Source organism: Carya illinoinensis, chromosome 3 (genome assembly GCF_018687715.1).
Source record: "Carya illinoinensis cultivar Pawnee chromosome 3, C.illinoinensisPawnee_v1, whole genome shotgun sequence".
NCBI classification, from domain to species: Eukaryota; Viridiplantae; Streptophyta; class Magnoliopsida; order Fagales; family Juglandaceae; genus Carya; species Carya illinoinensis.
In genome coordinates this window covers 8,427,719-8,445,287 of record NC_056754.1, presented here as the reverse complement: position 1 = coordinate 8,445,287, position 17,569 = coordinate 8,427,719, and the positions used below count along the sequence as shown (strand labels likewise).

Here is a 17,569-nt window from a genome sequence, read left to right as displayed (position 1 = left end):
TGTATAAGTTTTATTATATACAGTCATTTTTACGTATTTTTTATATATTTTATTGATGTGATTGATTAAAATAATTATTTTATATTAAAAATATATATAATCAATCACATTAATAAAATATAAATAAAATATATATATATAATTAACCGTATATAAAATTTTTAATAATATGCATGATGGGTTTGTGTTAATTGCATGTCTGGATGTCCCACCTCTACTTCTTCACAGTATGTGCCCTTTTAACCGGGAAATATTGGGCCATTTATTTTCTCTGAGAAGCCAACAACTTTAGCCATTTTAAGCGAGAAATAGAATCCAGAAAATACAATAACGCGGTCATCATCATGAACTACTGTCACAACGAACATTGACAAAAGTGTCACATCAACTGTAACATGAATGTAGCTAGCAATTAGGTGTGGGAAATTGATCAGCAACTCCGAAGGAAATTAATTTCATGCATTCTCGAAGCCTCAAGCCTTTTTTTTTGGATTTTCCTCACCAATATTAGAGCGCATTCAGACGCTGTACATGGTAGAGATGGAAGACGGGTCAGGGTCGTGGTTCCGCGTTATGCTTGACCAGTACTGGTTTATTTCGTTTTGTATTCAGCATTAATTAATTGATGGAGAGTAGCAACTAGCAAGGGCAGTACTAGTACTGATCTTTATGCTACTGCATGGAGAGACTCAGACCTGTGAAGTCCAAAGGGTCTTCGTCGTAATCAAGGGTCAACTCTGAATTAGCGCACTATCAATGCCACTGGCCGAACTCTCAGACTTTCCAAACGGTGACTTTGACAGTATGAGCTGTCACCATGACCACTGTACTAAACATCCTCTCAAGGCAACAATCCTTTTAACAAGATAAATACTATTTTATCTACTCACGTTCATTACTCATTTTGATAATTTATATATTTTAATTATTTTTAATTTTATTTTTTACTTAATGATGAAAGAAGTAATTATTAATATATTAATTTTTTTTTATATTTTTAAAAAATATTTTAAAATAATAAAAAACTATGAATAAAAAAATTTAAAAAAAAATTAAGATAATTTTTGCTTTTAAGTGTAACAAAGAACGATACCCTCAAGGGACATAATAGCACGCTGTTTTAGTAATTACCTTTTATAATTGGTAAAATTAATTGAATATGAGTAATAAATTATAATTAATACATTTATAACTTTTTTGTATCACTTTTACAATTTGTTTGTATGATGAGTGCGTCAGCCTTAGGAAAGTAGGTCAATAATTTCATTTGACAAACTATTTGGGCCCCTCGTAAATTGATAAACTAATTAAATTAAATTAAATTAAATTTGTTTTCATGAAAAGACAAAACTCGGGCCCATCTCGTAAAAGCAGATTCTTTCCGTGTAATGATCGGGACATCTATTAAAGCACGGGTACTTCTTTCCCTCTATTTCCGCGCTTTTGGCCTTGTGGAAAGCAAATTAAAACGTGCGAATCGTAATTGAATTTAATTAAATAAAAGCCGTCTGATTAGAATTTAATCCAATAAATTGTACTATTATGGATAGGTTCCAATTCTCGATTTATTTTTATTTTCTATTGAATAATGTCCTATTTTTGTAAATATTTATTGGGATCCCAATTATCTATGATCATTTTTTTCTTAATTTAGTAATCTAATTTACTCGAGTATATATATGCTTCTTATCATATGTATAGATCTCAACAATGAGTCATTGACGTATGATATGAAAATTTATTCCTAATTTCTTAACCACAATTAATTCGCATTAAAAGAAACTTTATATAAATTAGATGAATTATATAAAATCAAAATAAAAAGAAAAATTTTACTCATCATCCACACACCACACATAATTTTTTTTAATTTTTAATTTTCTTTCTCTTATAATAAGTGTGGTGACAGATGATAAGTAGACGAATTCAATTAGTATATAAGGGATAAAACAAAAAAAATAAAAATAAATATGGTATATGTTATATGAGATGATGAATAACAAAGTTCATTCTTTTGATAAAAAGTAAAATTTATTATTAAAAAAATTAATTTTTTTATAAAAATCTCATATTTATTCACTTTTTTAAATAAATTAAATGATATTTATATATTTCACAATTATAAATATTATTTTTTTCCTTGTAGTTACCCATTAAAGACTTAGAATTTTAAAGAAATTTTGGAGGTGAGATTTCTATTTTCCTTTTCAAAAAAATTATATACTCTAAACTCCTGAAAGTTATGAAGCAACCGTATGGATCGTAATTCCCTGTTCATCTTTCTTTGCGGAACCATGGACATTTCCCGGTCAAAACGAGTTATTTTTTTTATTGACATGATACTTTAGATTTGACAATGCATGTCACCACGCGGCACAGAGACCTGAAAAGGAGTAAGGGATTATAACACGTAATTTTTTTTTTTTTTTCAGGAATATCCTATGATCATTTGTCGTTCAGGCTTTATAAAAAAAAAAAAAAAAATGCGCGCGCTTTCGCATTAGCTATAGGTTGTCAATTGTGGTATCATTAATGGACATTGCATTATTCTTTGGAGATTTGGGGACAGAAAACTGTTGCTTTATCAAAAGCAAGCCAGTACCAACCAATTAACATGTACTTATATATATATAATTTTCTTTTAATTTAAAAGTTGATAATTTGTCTAGTCATCTTTTAAATATTAAATTGACATTTACCGAAGACTAAAATTAATTAAAGTACACTATCTTGAATTTATGGCAATCTCACTTCATTATTTTCTTTCACGTGGCAAGTATTCCATCTTGGGGCCAACTTCTCCTTTAGTAAAACACTAGAGTAGCCTTTTTGACTCTTTGCTGAGGCCACGTCTCCTCTCACTGGGTATCTGACCAGACCCCAGTGATTTTTTGTTCTCTCTCTCTCTCTCTCTCTCTCTCAACCCGGCGGCCGCATGCTTCCCCATGTCCTTCCAGGCAACTCTTTTAACTTTGCCACTTTTGTCTTCTTCAGTCTACTGATCTCCCATGCATGACCCCACCATGTTCACGCGCACACGTTCACTACTCGGTTGCCCATGTTTTTATAGCCAGCGCACCTTCACTTGCTCCCTTCACCAACTAGCTAGATTGTGTCAGCTTGTCATCCCACACCATGCAACACTCGTGCAAATCTTCCTTCGTCCACCTCAGCTTCTCGGTTTTCGTCTTCCTCAATTATCTAACAATCATAACCAGCAATCCCTTCTCTCCACATTACTTCGCCATCCCTAATTTGGCGCTTAATTGCGGTTCTTCTGCCATATCAACTGATCCAGATGGCAGGGAGTGGACTGGAGATATTGGCTCACATTTCTTTTCCTCGCAACAATCTAAGGTTAGCTCAGTAGTCTCAAATTTCATCTCCCAAGAGCCATCTTTCGATCGTATCCCTTACACTACTGCTCGGATCTTTGTTTCTCAATTCACTTACAAGTTTCGTATCAGTCCGGGCCCAAAATTCATACGCCTCCACTTCCGTCCAGCTAAATACCAAAGTTTGGGAAGGTCTAAGGACTACTTCAGTGTTACTGCTGGTCCTTTTACCCTCCTTAGGAATTTCAGCGCTTCCCTAACTGCAGATTTGCTAGGCTCAAAGTTTTTGGTCAAAGAGTTCTGCGTAAACTTGGAAAAGCATAGGAGCCTGAAAATAACCTTTACTCCGTCTAAAGATGCCTCACATGATGCGTATGGGTTTATAAATGGGATTGAGATCGTCTCGATGCCCAAAGGCTTTTATTACACTCGTTTTGGAAATAAAGGTGCCGGCCCCCCTAGATCTGATTTTCTTGTAAAAAAGAACACAGGTCTTGAGATGGTTCACCGACTAAACATGGGCCGGAGTTCCATTCGAGCAATGAAGGGCTCCGCCATGATGTTCCGGAAATGGTCTGAGGATACCAAATTCCTCGTGCATTCAGGTGTGAATCCTATATATAACAGAGCAATTCATATCAAATACACGAGCGCACCCTCTTTCACAGCACCCCGGGAGACTGCCCGGTCTGCAAGAATGCTCAAAGTTTCATTACCCCCTCCTGACGCCAGGTTAATCAACTCTGTCGCCAGTCTTGCTGGACCCCAGCCTAAAGTTTCATTACCCCCTCCTGTCCCAAACCCCACAACCTACTCCAAGCGCACAAAGACATTATTGCTCCTTCTCTTTTTTGGAGTTGGCCTGGGTGTCGCAACCGTTTTCTTTCTCTTGGGCTTAACAATATTCTTGCAGAGGAAGAAACTAAAGACCAACAATATCCAAACATCAACATCTCTTGAAGGATTGTGCCGTCGCTTCACAGTGGAGGAGATTCGTGCTGCTACAAACAACTTTGAAAGGAATCGTATCATTGGAAGAGGAGGTTGTGGCCACGTGTTCAAAGGCTACATCGATGGCGGACGCACCCCGGTTGCCATCAAGATCTTCGGGCCAGCTTCGAGGCAAGGGGACCATGAGTTTCGAACCGAGATTGAAATGCTATCAAAGCTCCGTCACCCCCACCTGGTCTCTTTGATCGGTTACTGCGACGACGAACGGTTCATGATCATTGTGTATGACTTCATGGCTCATAAAACGCTCCGCCATCATCTTTACAACACGGATGATCCTCCATTGTCTTGGAAGCAGAGGCTGGAGATTTGCATCGGTACTGCTCGAGGGCTAACGTACCTCCACGAAGGTGCGGAACCCCCGATCATCCACCGCGACGTCAAGACCAGCAATATTCTTTTGGACGAGGACTGGGTGGCCAAGGTTTCGGACTTTGGGCTTTCCAGGTTGGGCCCAACAAGCTTGTCCCAAAGCCATGTCACCACGCAGGTGAGGGGCACGTTCGGGTATTTGGACCCGGACTATTTCTTGACCTGTCATCTGACGGTGAAGTCCGATGTTTACGGGTTTGGGGTGGTGTTATTCGAGGTGTTGTGTGCCAGGCCAGCGGTGGATAATGGGCTAGACGACGAGCGACACAGTCTGGCCCAATGGGCCAGGCGTTGTTTCGAAGAGGGTACCGTTGATCAGATCATTGATAGCCGTCTGGTGGGTGTGATTGCCCCAGAGTGCTTGCAGGTGTATACAAACATAGCGTATAGATGTTTGTGTGAGGAAAAAAACCAACGGCCAACGATGGCCGAAGTGTTGAGGGCCCTTGAGGTTGCAAGAGAATTGCAGGAGATTTCCGATGGTGGGGGCGGGGCTGAGAGGATTATGATAGACGAGGAAGTTCCACTGTGCGGGAGAGGAAATCTGGTGGCATCTGAAACAGGGAACCATGGTGATCTGGTGCATTCGTGTCCAACGTTACGGAAGAAAAGTGCATCTCGAAAGGAGCTGCTTAGGTATTTCAGTGACAAGGCGGGGCTTAAGTGGGTGAAACGAACAAACCCACGTTGTGTCAAGGCATCTTGTCTGGTGAGTCCACAGTATGCTGCCTTGCCAAGTGTCCAAGTGCAATTACCTGATTTGACTTGCTGCGGGCCACATACGACACCGGGGAAGATTTTTATTGAGATCACCAACATTGCCGGACAATAATTGTTCATTCCCAAACCAGAAAAAACAAAGAGAGAGACAGAGAGCAATTGGGTTTAGTTTAAGAACGTAGTATAATTATAATATTGTGAGCAATTATGTTAAATGGTTGACGAAGACTCATCACGGAAATGGAAATGTTGATGTCCTAACTTTATAGAAACGGTGGGTGGGGTTGTTATTAAAGGTATGGTGTTATTTGGTTGGAAGGCGTCCTAGCAGAAAAGGTGGGGATGAAAAAATATTAAAAAACAAAAAAAAAAAAAAAATCAGCAAACCAGAAAATTAGACTCAACCGAATTGAACTAGTGGATTGTAAGGTTTAGTTCGGTTTAATTCCGATTTTAATAACCGAAATGGATCATATTACCTTTCAAAAAAAAAAAAAAAATGGATCATATTATAATTTTGATTTTTTATTTCTAATAATAGATTGAACCAAAACCGATTTATATATATTTATTTAATTTTTTAAATTATATAAAATATTTTATATATTATATATGATATAATATACTGAAAAAATACAATTAAACCGAATCAAAATTAATAAAATTAAAAATATCGATTTGAGAATATAATCGATACCATATTGGTTATTTAAATTATAAAATCGATATATATCGATTGAATTCTAAAGTATATCAGACGATTTAATTTTAAAACATGACAAAAACCAAAAGGAATCTAATCGATTACACCTCAGAAAAGGTGCAGGGGATTGGGGCATAAAAAGGATGTTGGAACATCACATGCGCTTTGAAGTCGAGACAGTTTGTTTTAATGCGCAAGCAAGTCAGTGCCTTATAAATATCTCGGCCATTGACATGACATATCTGGTAACGTAACAGTTTTTTTTTTTTTTTATCTTCCTTTTACTTGGTGAAGACCAGCAACTTGCTTTTAACAAGATCGGGTTAATTACGTGTATCGGATGGTTAGAATGAGAATCGCCCACTTAATTAAATACTGATTATTTAAAATTTAAATTAATATTATTTTTAATAAAATTTATTTTTTTATTAATTACATTAAATTTGTACATATATTTTTTTTTTAAATATAAAAAAAAGTTTAATAGACAGTGTAAATTAATTAAGCCCACTAAACCGAAAGTGGGTGGGTACGAAAGATCCATAATCACATACATGGTACAGTATCAATTTTATATTGTAAGAGGTAACAAAACTATATCATTTGCTTATCTTAAAAAAATTAAGCCTTCAAGTTGATGCTAGTCAAAGTCATCAACCAAACCGGCCTATGTCAAAGTAAAGCTTCATAAATTGCAATTGGGCCTCCCTCCCTAGCTCTTGATTTGCTAGATCTTGCAGAGTCATATATATGGTCGATATCGCAAATGTGAAATGGAGATTCGATGGAGAACCGTTACCGGGTAGCCACCAGCCTGTCAAGTGAAGGTCGCTATCCAAATTCCAATTACCATCTAGGGTGGTATGTTATGTACCGCACCATACTTGGTGGGTCTTGCCACTACAGTACATACACATACTGATCTCTAGCTTGTCCATTAGTTAGTCCATCATTCATCCATTTAGGTTCCGATCCGGGAACCCAGGTATATCCGAACTGCAATCCAGATTTTAAACCCAGGCTGGGTTCGGGTTAGATTTGGACCGGAACTCGAATGAACTCAGATTTTGTAAAACTCAGATTTCGGATTCCGGGTTCAACCCGGATTTATTTTTTAATAAAAACCTATATTATATTAAAGATTTTTTAAGAAAAATTCATGTTGAAAAGTATAAGCATAATTCTTTTTTTTTTTTTTATAAGTAACATAAGCATAATTCTCTTTTATGTAAAAGCCTATATTTACTATAGAAATTTTAAAAAAATTGTTGAAAATTATTATTTTTTAATTTTATAAAAGCCTATATTTTGTGAAATATTTTTTTAAGAAGTAATATTAAAAAAGCATAATACTAACATTGTCCTAAATAATAAAATATATAAAAATTAAAAATTAAAATGCATGCAATCCACTACAAATTACATTACATTACAAAATATAAAATTACAAGATGAGTTATATATCAATAACATAGTCTTCTATGTGATTTAATCACACTAAATAAAACTTAAAGTCTATTTGCTGTAGCCACCCAAACGGAAGATGAATCAATGGGTTCATCTCATAAGCTTTTACCAAAGCCCTGCAATTCTGTCATTGAAAAACATAAAAGGAAAGAAGATAAAGCATTAGAAGTAATGTCATCACCTTTTTCATTAGAATGACCAACAAAAAGTCCAAAGATAGACCAACTCCAAATTTACCTTATTACTACTCTTACACATTCCTAAAGGGAAACCCAAATTTACCTCCTCCAATCTTCTAGTCATATATTGCATCATTAAAGCTTTTTGGATTATGACAATTTGTATTTGAAGATGATTACTCAAAACATTAACAGAAACGCAAGCATGAAACACTAGTAAAAAAATTCAGCAGATTATAAAATAAGAAAAAACTCACTTATGAATAAATAGTATGGCAGCTAAAGCCTATAAGCTATTAAATACTTCAGAAAGCACAAGAATGAGTTCCCCTAAGCCTAGTTACCAATTTGTTTCCATGGTGCATCTTAGTAGATACTAACCTATACAGCAACCGGACATTTAGACCAATTCCTTCAAAGGTTTTCTAAAATCGAAGGTTAGAAATAGAGTGTCTCTTCAGAACAGTCAATCGATCCTTGGGTTTTAACAACCCCTAATAAAAATCGACTACGTCAGCAATTCAACACTCCATATCACAAGACTCATCACATCAGATAAAAAAATTCAAAACCACAAAAATAGCAGCTCTGTGATTATGTGTCCATACGACTTCTGTAAATATCTTTAACACCCAAAGCAATAGCAACAACGACGATGAAGAATGGAGTCCCTATTATTTGTACTTTCCCTCTTCTTACTTTTCATGACACTTGGCGACATCGCCGTGCTAGTCTTCATAGCTTTTAAAGCTCATAGATAAAGTAATGTCCTATTCAAAGAGATAAATTTCTCTATTTTTCTTCCAACCCAGTCAAGAAGAAATTGAAAAATCATAAGTACCTGTAAAAAAACTCAACCAAAATACTGAATTATTCACATATATTCACTTAGAGAATCAAAGAAAACCACATTAGTGCGTGAATCTTGCAACAATCCCAAATTCATCTTAATTGCCGACTCTCCGTATATTTTTCTAATTTAACAAATTAAAAATAAAACCTTATGAGTGAAAATTTAAACCCAAAAAATGAAAGCCAAATGAAAATTCCAAAAAAACATTACATTTGTCACACAGCAGGGCTTTGAAGTTTCTTGGCTGTGAATTGTAGTCCAGCACTACTAATTACACTTTTTTGAGTTACTTAGGGAGATACTTGATAGATAGGTGGTTTAAGGTTTGCAAGATTTGTATTTTAGAAAAAGAATATGTACAAATTTAAATCTAGTCTTTGCTGCAACCTAAAAATAACTCTAGTCAAATAGCGTTGAAATAACCTCCCCCTGTGCTATTTCAACTACCCATTCCCACCCTAAAAAAAAAAACTATATTATTATGTTCTTAAACTATGTGATCTCCACGAAATAATGCAAAAAGAGATTTTCCAACAACATCAAAGTTATATACCAGATCTCCAGGAGTCAAAAAGCAACCCAAAAATAAAAAATAACCTAGACATTAGAGCACATCGAAGATTCTAAAATCTACTAGTAACTAAAAAATATAATGCAAATCATGGGATCAGATCTAAGAGTAGTAGGGTTTCAAAGTGATTCGTTATAGTGTTAGGTTGGTGACAGGCACCGTTTTGAAGGATTAGAGGACAGTCACAACTACAACTCCACAAGCATAATCCAATGCCTTTTGTGCAGAGTCTCACTGATCTCCTGCTCAAATCTTGGCCATATGTGCAAAGAAAAATGTTTGTCATTTAGAAATACAAAAAGAACTAACATACTCCTTGAGATCAAAGGGAAAAGAAAAAAAAAACTTGTCTCCATTTCACTCCATGAGGAAAAATATGGTAAAATCAACAAAAAAACGAACCCATCCAAGAAACCATTACTCCTACTGATATTAAAAACTTTACATCTAAGGTTGAAGAATGAGAAAAAAAATACAAAAAGAGGTGGGGGCCTTACTTGAATGACTAGAGAGAGCCAAAAAAATGCCAATGAAGAGAGAAATTGAGAGGCTTACTATGTCTGGAAGGCTTGGATGGATGTTGGAGAGAGATGGGTTTGAGAGCTTGATGGTTGTGAGTGTGTTGGTGGGCAAAGATTGGTGGGGGGGGGGGGGGGGGGGGGGTGTTTGAGATCATCATGTCGGCGGCTTTGGTTTCGTAGCTAGGGTTGAGAGAGAGAGAGAGAGAGCACATATGAGAGAGTGAATCGAGGGAGCGAGAGAGAGCGCAAATGAGAGAGTGAATCGGGGGGGAGGGGGGAGCGCAGATGAGAGAGTGAATCGGCTATGTTGAACATAAGGTTTCAAGTTTTGTGTAATTATATATCTACACATGGATTTTGATGATAACAAATGAATTCAAAGAATGAAGGAGTCTCAAGCTCAAGTTGTCTACACAATGGAGTCAAGCACATCAAGGAACCAAGCATGAGCAAGAAGAGAACAAGTTCACATTAAAGTCATAGAGTAATATGTAAATCTCTTAAAAATTCGAAATTAGGATTAAGGCTCAAAAATTAATATTTTATCATAAAGCATTAAAATACATTTTCCACATGTGCATGAATATTTTGAAAATTAAATTTGAAAATTTTGAAAGATGATTGATTGTCATCTTTCACATGTGCATACCTTGATTAAAGGGTTGAACTTTGAAAATATTAAAGATGATTGATTGTCATCTTTCACATGTGCATGTTTTATTTGAATATTTTCAAAAGTGATTGATGCTTTTTTAGACTTATACAAATGGTAGATGATTTTGTTTGAAAAATTTGAAAAGTAAAGTGTGCTCCTTTTGTCATATGCAAAAAGTAAAAGATTAGGTTTGAATTTTTGAAAAAGGAAAGTGTGCTCCTTTTGTCATATGCCAAAAGTAAAAGATTAGGTTTGAAGTTTTTGAAAAATGAATGATGTTGTCTTTGACAATTGAAAAGGAAGAACCTTTTATTTGAATTTTTTGAAAAAGTGAATGATGTTGTCTTTGACATGTGAATCTTTTTAAATTTGAATATGAAATCTCATATGCCTATAAATAGATCATTTGAGAATTTCACATTCACAACATCTAGAGCATACAACATTCATTCAAAACTTTCATTCTCTCTTCTCTAAACATTGAGCCTTAATTCTTGTTCATTTTGAGAGATATAGTTTGCGCTGTATTGTTCTTATTCCATTCATTGAGGAGTGTTTTCTGATAACCTACCCACTATCAGCTCTTGTATCAGTAAAAGGGTGTGTATAACCCTTATACGTGTAGAAAGTGTTCTACACAGAGAATAGTTGAATCACCACGTGTAAGGTGATTGCAAGTGTAGATGGTGTTCTACACGGATCCTTTGTAGCGGTGTTGTTCAAAGGTGTAATAGGTTTCTATCTCCACCTTAAGGAGGTTGAATAGTGAATTTGGGAATCCTCAAGGGGTAGTTTTAGGCGAGGACGTAGGAAGTGGGGCCAAACCTCGTTAACATACTGAGTTTGCTTCTCTCTTACCCTTACTCTTTATATTTATTGCTATTTTATATTTTGTTTATATTTTATATTATATATTTGATTTATAATTGTTATTTTTTTAATACAACTCAATTCACCCCCTCTCTTGTGTTAGTCATCTGGGCAACAGGCTATGGTTTCGTAGTTAAGATTAACCGTCCTTTACATACAAACTCGGTTAACCAGATTATGAATATGGAACTCGGATTTTCTACCCGGGTCTAGACCGGATAAATCTGGTTTTAATGATGTTGGTTTCAATCTAGATTTAATCTAAGCTGAAACCCGGAACCGAAATCCAGGTTCTGGATTAGGCCGGATAAAAATTCGATCTAGATGAACAGTCTTAGTTCCATGAAAGTGATCAGGTGGTCTGCCCATCATAGCCAATGAACGAAAGGTGTGGTCCAATTTTACATGTCACTACAAATTGAAATTTAAAAAAAAAAAAAATTAAGAAAAGAAATGTTGGAGCAAACCCCTCGCAAACAAAACGTTAAAAAACAAGTTGCAGCCATTTGGAGGTGTGTGACCCATAGAGGTGTCCTTGCAACTTGCTTACCTCCGAGAAAATATAAATCACGACAATTCACAAAACAATTGAAAAAGACTGCCAACGCCAAAACGCAATTATTATGAAATCCAAGAAAATCAAAACCCATATATATACTCCCAAAATTGGGTAGAAAAATCGATGCATGTACACTCTAAAAGTCATCAAGAACTTTCGTACCGTTGCACAAAACACTACAAAGTATATATACTCCATGAAGTCGCGAAGAACTTTCTTATTGATCGTGCCACAAAACACTATGAAGTATAAAGTATTTTACGTTAACGTGAGTGCAAAATGAAATACTAATGTGGCACAAAACACAAAATCAATCATGCTAATGTGGCAGGCCAGCTCAAAGGTTTTGATAACAATATCACTAAATGCAATTGCAGGTAACCATATATGATAACCAAAGGTTTCCAGGTGCCACGCATGGCGCCTTTGAGGTCAGCGACTTCGGATCTTTTATATCTGAGTGTTTTTTTATTTTTTAGTGTAGTGTATGTCTCTCACGTACCACCCTCATCAGCGGTGGACCTTCGTCGGTGTATCGGGTTATCTTCGGACTACTATTCTCTTATATTTTTACTTTTCCTAACCAGTGATCAAGACAACGTGTTCATGATAGTCTCCTACAGTTGACCAGATCAACCAAATGCAGCGCACCTCTCTTGACTGTTGTTTTTAATCGTAGGTTTATAGTCTATTTATCAAACTATATTATAACCATTTTTATACGGCATCCCCGTGTGGAATTGAGTTAGAGTCAATCTTTTGACAAAATAATTTGTTTTGTTGTCTTTTATTTTATTGCTATTTTTATTTGTTTTGAAATGACCGTTGGAGACTTCTACCCTACTCAATCTTGTATCATTATAATCACATAATTTATCTATTAAATAATTTGCTTGCCAAGAAAACAAGAAAGACCAAAGGTTTCTCAAGCAATTACACTAATATCTCTAGTGGGGTAGCATTGATGTCACATAATATTCATACCACTTAGCACACGGCACAAGGTTCGATTTGTGATCGTGACACCAGACCCGTTATGTTTGTTTTTTCTTTTTTCCTTCCAAAACTAGGTTGACTATTCTAATTTTATTTCTAACGTAGTTTAATATAGAAAATGACAGAGCATTACTCTACAATTTTTATTTTTATTTTTATTTTTGTAGATTCAGCATTGGCTGCAAAGTCCCCTCCTTCCTCTTAGTAAGTTTTTCATAAAAAAATAATCACACTAACAGATAATAATTACTTTTAAAAAAATTTTATTTATCATCTTCAAACTTTCACAAATTATATATAAATATATATTATTTATTTTATTATTTTTAAATTAATTAAATTATTTGATTTATTATCTATATATTATATATTTGTTAGGAGGGTAAAAAAAAAAAAGATGATGTTCAACTTTGTAGATGGCAGGGAGGCAGCCAGCCAGATAATGCTACTTTCTACTCTCATCACCACATAATTTGACATATATAAAGAGATAAAGAGATAAGTTAATGAATAAAATATCAAAAGAAAATGAAATGTTTTGGGGCAGAGACTCACGGGCTTTTACAGGGATGCTGAAAGTGAAGGCTGAAGTTTTTTACTGTTGCAGTCGTCCACTGCAATTAGCTTGCATTTAGCACTAGCTCGAGAAGATATGCCCTTATCGTTGCAACTACGGTCCACGGAGTAACTGGGTGAGTTACGTAGTTAATCTTCATAACTAAATGTTGTTATTATATAATCTTTTATTACAAAAGATTGATTATTGTATACTTCATAATAAATCAAAAAAGTATGAACGGTTCAAGTAAACAATATCATACCACTGATTAAATGAGATAATCATATTAAGTTATTAACAACATTATTGATTCTCTTCATTTTTATATTTTCTATTTGAGTAATGTTATTCCCAAGAAAAAAGTCAAAAACTGCCCTCTTTTGACTAGCTGTCTGATCATGACTGATCGTTTGACAACTAGCGAAGACTTTTCCACTGCTCAATGACCCACAGCCACCGGGCAACATCTCACCGTCTTCCTCGCTCGATTTGTGTTTTATAGGGCATACTCTAAACTTTACCAAAATACCTCCTCTGTGTCTTCTCACTGCTACAATGATGACCCGCCCACTCCTACCATGTTTTGCCTCTCTCTGCCTTGTCGTCATCTTGCTGCACCACATGACCAGCACCGTCGCCGGTAACTCGCCGTATCCTTACACACCGGTCGACCAAATTCTCCTCAACTGTGGCTCCTCTGGAAATTCAACTGCATCAGATACTCGGATCTGGATTGGAGACGTGAATTCAAAATTTCTCACTCCCGAACAATCACAAAGCCAGTCATCTCTTACCAGCACAGTTAAAGAAGCGCCGAATGTCCCCCTAGTGCCTTTTACCGATGCACGGCTATCTCTAGCCCCGTTCACCTACGTATTCCCCGTCACTGCGGGCCAAAAATTCGTTCGACTATACTTTTACCCCGCTTTCTACTCCAACTTCGATCGCTCTAATGCCCTCTTCTCTGTCAAAGTTAGTGGTTTTACCCTTCTTAGCAACTTCAACGCTTCACTTAACGCAGATGCCGATTCTAAAGAGACCATATCCAGAGAATACTGTGTCAATATCGAAGAAGATCAGAGGTTGAACATAACCTTCACTCCATCTCCGAACGTTTCCAATTCCTATGCTTTTATCAACGGAATCGAAATCTTGTCGATGCCTACTAATCTCTATTACACTCCTGCTAACAATCTTGAAGAGCCTTATCTTATCGGCCAGCAGAGCCAGTACCGCATCGAGAACAGCACTTCTCTCGAGATGGTATACAGATTAAACGTTGGAGGGGCAGCCATCTCATCCGCCGATGACACTGGAATGTTCCGGGAATGGCAAGACGACTTCAGTTACTTAAAAGAATATAGAGAGTTATTCTTACCTTTCAACAATACTATCGACCTGAAGTTTAGCGCCAAGGTACCCAAGTACACCGCCCCAGAAGCTGTCTATCGCACTGCCCGAATCCTGGGGAATAACTCATCCATCAACCTGAGCTACAAGCTCACCTGGCAATTCCCCGTAGATTCTGGGTTTTATTACCTCATTAGGCTGCATTTCTGCGAGTTTCAACCCGAAATTATTGAAGTGTCAGACAGAAGATTCCATATTTTCATAGCAAATCAAACCGCCGAAGAAGCAGCCGACGTGATTTTGTGGAGTGGTGGAAATGGTATGCCCGTGTATAGAGACTACGCCGTTTCGATGCGTCAAGGAACCGAGAAGAAAGTGAATCTCTATGTCGCCATAGGAGCGCAAACGCTGCACACTGCATACCGGGATGCAATCTTGAACGGCATCGAAATCTTTAAAGTAAGCGACAATAACGGCAATCTATCAGGACCCAACCCCGATCCACGTCCACAGAACCCTCCAACAATTGCGCCACCAGCACAGGCAAAAGGCTCGGAAGGGAATAGAACAACAATATTTGCTGCCGCCGCTGGTGGAGTCGCCGGATTTATTCTTCTCTCAATTATCGGCTTCTTGATTCTCCGGAGGGGAAAGAGAGTCAAGGACTCGGGCTCCAGTGATGGGACCTCTTGGTGGGGTCCATTTTCGTTCACTACGACCAAGTCAACAAAGATCCGCAAGTCGTCTCTACCATCCGCTCTGAGTCGATACTTTACATTGGCGGAGATTAAAGCGGCCACCCACAACTTCGACGATACTTTCATCATTGGTGTTGGGGGGTTTGGTAACGTTTACAAGGGCTATATAGACGGTGGGGACCACCCAGTGGCGATCAAGCGTTTGGTACCAGGTTCTCAACAGGGAGTACACGAGTTCGAGACCGAGATTGAGCTGCTCTCGCAACTCCGCCATCTGCATCTTGTTTCTTTGATTGGATATTGTAACGATGGTATGGAGATGATTCTCGTCTACGATTATATGGCCCGCGGAACCCTACGTGATCATCTCTACAAGTCCAACAATCCTCCTCTCTCATGGAAGCAGCGTCTTCAGATTTGCATCGGTGCAGCACGAGGTTTGAGCTACCTACATACAGGTGCGAAACAATCCATCATTCATCGTGACGTGAAAACCACCAATATCTTACTGGATGAGGAATGGGTAGCCAAGGTGTCTGATTTCGGGTTGTCCAAAATGGGACCCACGGGCGTGTCTAAGGCCCATGTTAGCACTGTCGTCAAGGGTAGCTTTGGGTATCTAGATCCCGAGTATTACAGGCGACAACAATTGACGGATAAATCCGACGTGTATTCATTCGGAGTTGTCCTGTGTGAAGTGTTGTCTGCAAGGCCACCAATATTGAAAACTGCTGAGAAGAAGCAAGTGAGCCTTGCAGAGTGGGCCCGACAAAGCTTTCGCGATGGAAAGTTTGGTCAGATTGTTGATCCGACTTTGAACGGTAAAATTGCGACCGAGTGTTTGAGTAAATTTGGTGAGGTTGCTGTGAGTTGTTTGCATGACAGTGGTGTCGAACGTCCATCGATGAATGATGTGGTGTGGGGCCTTGAGTTCGCATTGCAATTGCAAGAGAGTATTGAAAAAGCTGGCAAGCGTGATGATCATGTGGTTGAATTGGAGATGAATGATGCTGAGAAGGCTCTCTTGCCTCAATCCAAGAGTGATGACAGTAATAACATGTTCAGTAGTAGCGGTGCGCAAGTGTCAAGTATATACAGCAATAGCGAAGTGACGATGACAAGTAGTGCAGAGCAAAGTTTTAGCAGTACCAATAAGGATTCAGATAGACTGGTGTCCTCTGGAGCTGTGTTTTCTGAGTTAATGAATCCTCAAGGACGGTAAAAGAAGGTACTTGCTATATTGATCAGTAAACTATTGCTTTGTTATTTAGAGACAGGATGACAGTGGTAATGCGAGTATGTGATAAATTAAATTAGTTGGAAGGGATTAAATTGTCGGGATTTTAGTTTGCGTGAATAAAGGTATTGATGCTCAAGTGTATCTAATGTATTCCAGGGGTTTTGGTTGCTTTCAAAGAACAAAAAATGCATATGCGAAAGATAATCTACAGTTCAGAGTAATATCGATTCTACAGTCCTGCATATATTAAATCTGTGTTATGGGGTTCACGATCTGTATTTGGTATCTTCCGTAAGCATAATGATTTTATTACTTTAATTTTAAACCCAATCGGAAGGAACCAATTTTCAATAAAATTGGAATTGTCCTCTTCTTTGAAAAAAAAAAAAAAATTTGCTCTTTTCTTTTTCATTTTTACGAAAAAATAAAGAGAAATATTACTTATCATCCAATATCACAAACTAATATGCAATTTGTCATTTTTATCATTCTATTTAAACATACATATTTACACATCTATATGTGATTTGTTATTTTTATCATTCTATTTAAACATACATATTTATACATCAGTATGTGTTTTTAAAAAGCAACCAGAATGATAAAAATGACAAATCACATATTGATGTATGGTGTAGAGAATGATAAGTAGAATTCTTCAATAGAGAATGGTGGCCGGTAGAGTAGTTAATACAGCTGGAGCAGTGGCTTGAGTGACACAGTGGGTGTATAGTGTGTTGCTTTTTTAAAAGACGTACTGTGAAAAATTTGGTTAATAAAGTACATAATTCACATAACTTAAATAGTAATATTTAATTTATAATATCTAAATTTTAAAATTTATCTTTTAAATTAAATTAAGACATGGGAACATGTTGGGGATCGGGCAAGCATGATTTTCGAAGCTCTT

The 17,569-nt window shown here is 36.8% G+C and overlaps 2 protein-coding genes and 1 long non-coding RNA gene across 3 annotated transcripts; 2 read left to right on the top strand and 1 right to left on the bottom strand.

The window, feature by feature from the left end:
* Positions 1-3,086: 3,086 nt before the first annotated feature.
* LOC122303049 (receptor-like protein kinase FERONIA) lies at positions 3,087-5,733 on the top strand. Its single transcript, XM_043114578.1, has one exon. It carries the CDS (start codon positions 3,136-3,138, stop codon positions 5,548-5,550), a length of 2,415 nt encoding a protein of 804 aa, XP_042970512.1. The 5' UTR covers positions 3,087-3,135; the 3' UTR covers positions 5,551-5,733.
* Positions 5,734-7,540: 1,807 nt separating this feature from the next.
* LOC122305609 lies at positions 7,541-9,867 on the bottom strand. The gene is made up of 2 exons (XR_006241173.1): positions 8,487-9,867; positions 7,541-7,732 (listed from the first exon to the last, which is right to left on the bottom strand). It is a non-coding gene; the product is annotated as an uncharacterized LOC122305609 (long non-coding RNA).
* A 3,877-nt stretch (positions 9,868-13,744) lies between these two features.
* On the top strand, positions 13,745-16,880 carry LOC122303048 (receptor-like protein kinase FERONIA). The gene has a single exon (XM_043114577.1). It carries the CDS (start codon positions 13,927-13,929, stop codon positions 16,639-16,641), a length of 2,715 nt encoding a protein of 904 aa, XP_042970511.1. The 5' UTR covers positions 13,745-13,926; the 3' UTR covers positions 16,642-16,880.
* The last annotated feature ends 689 nt before the right edge of the window (positions 16,881-17,569 follow it).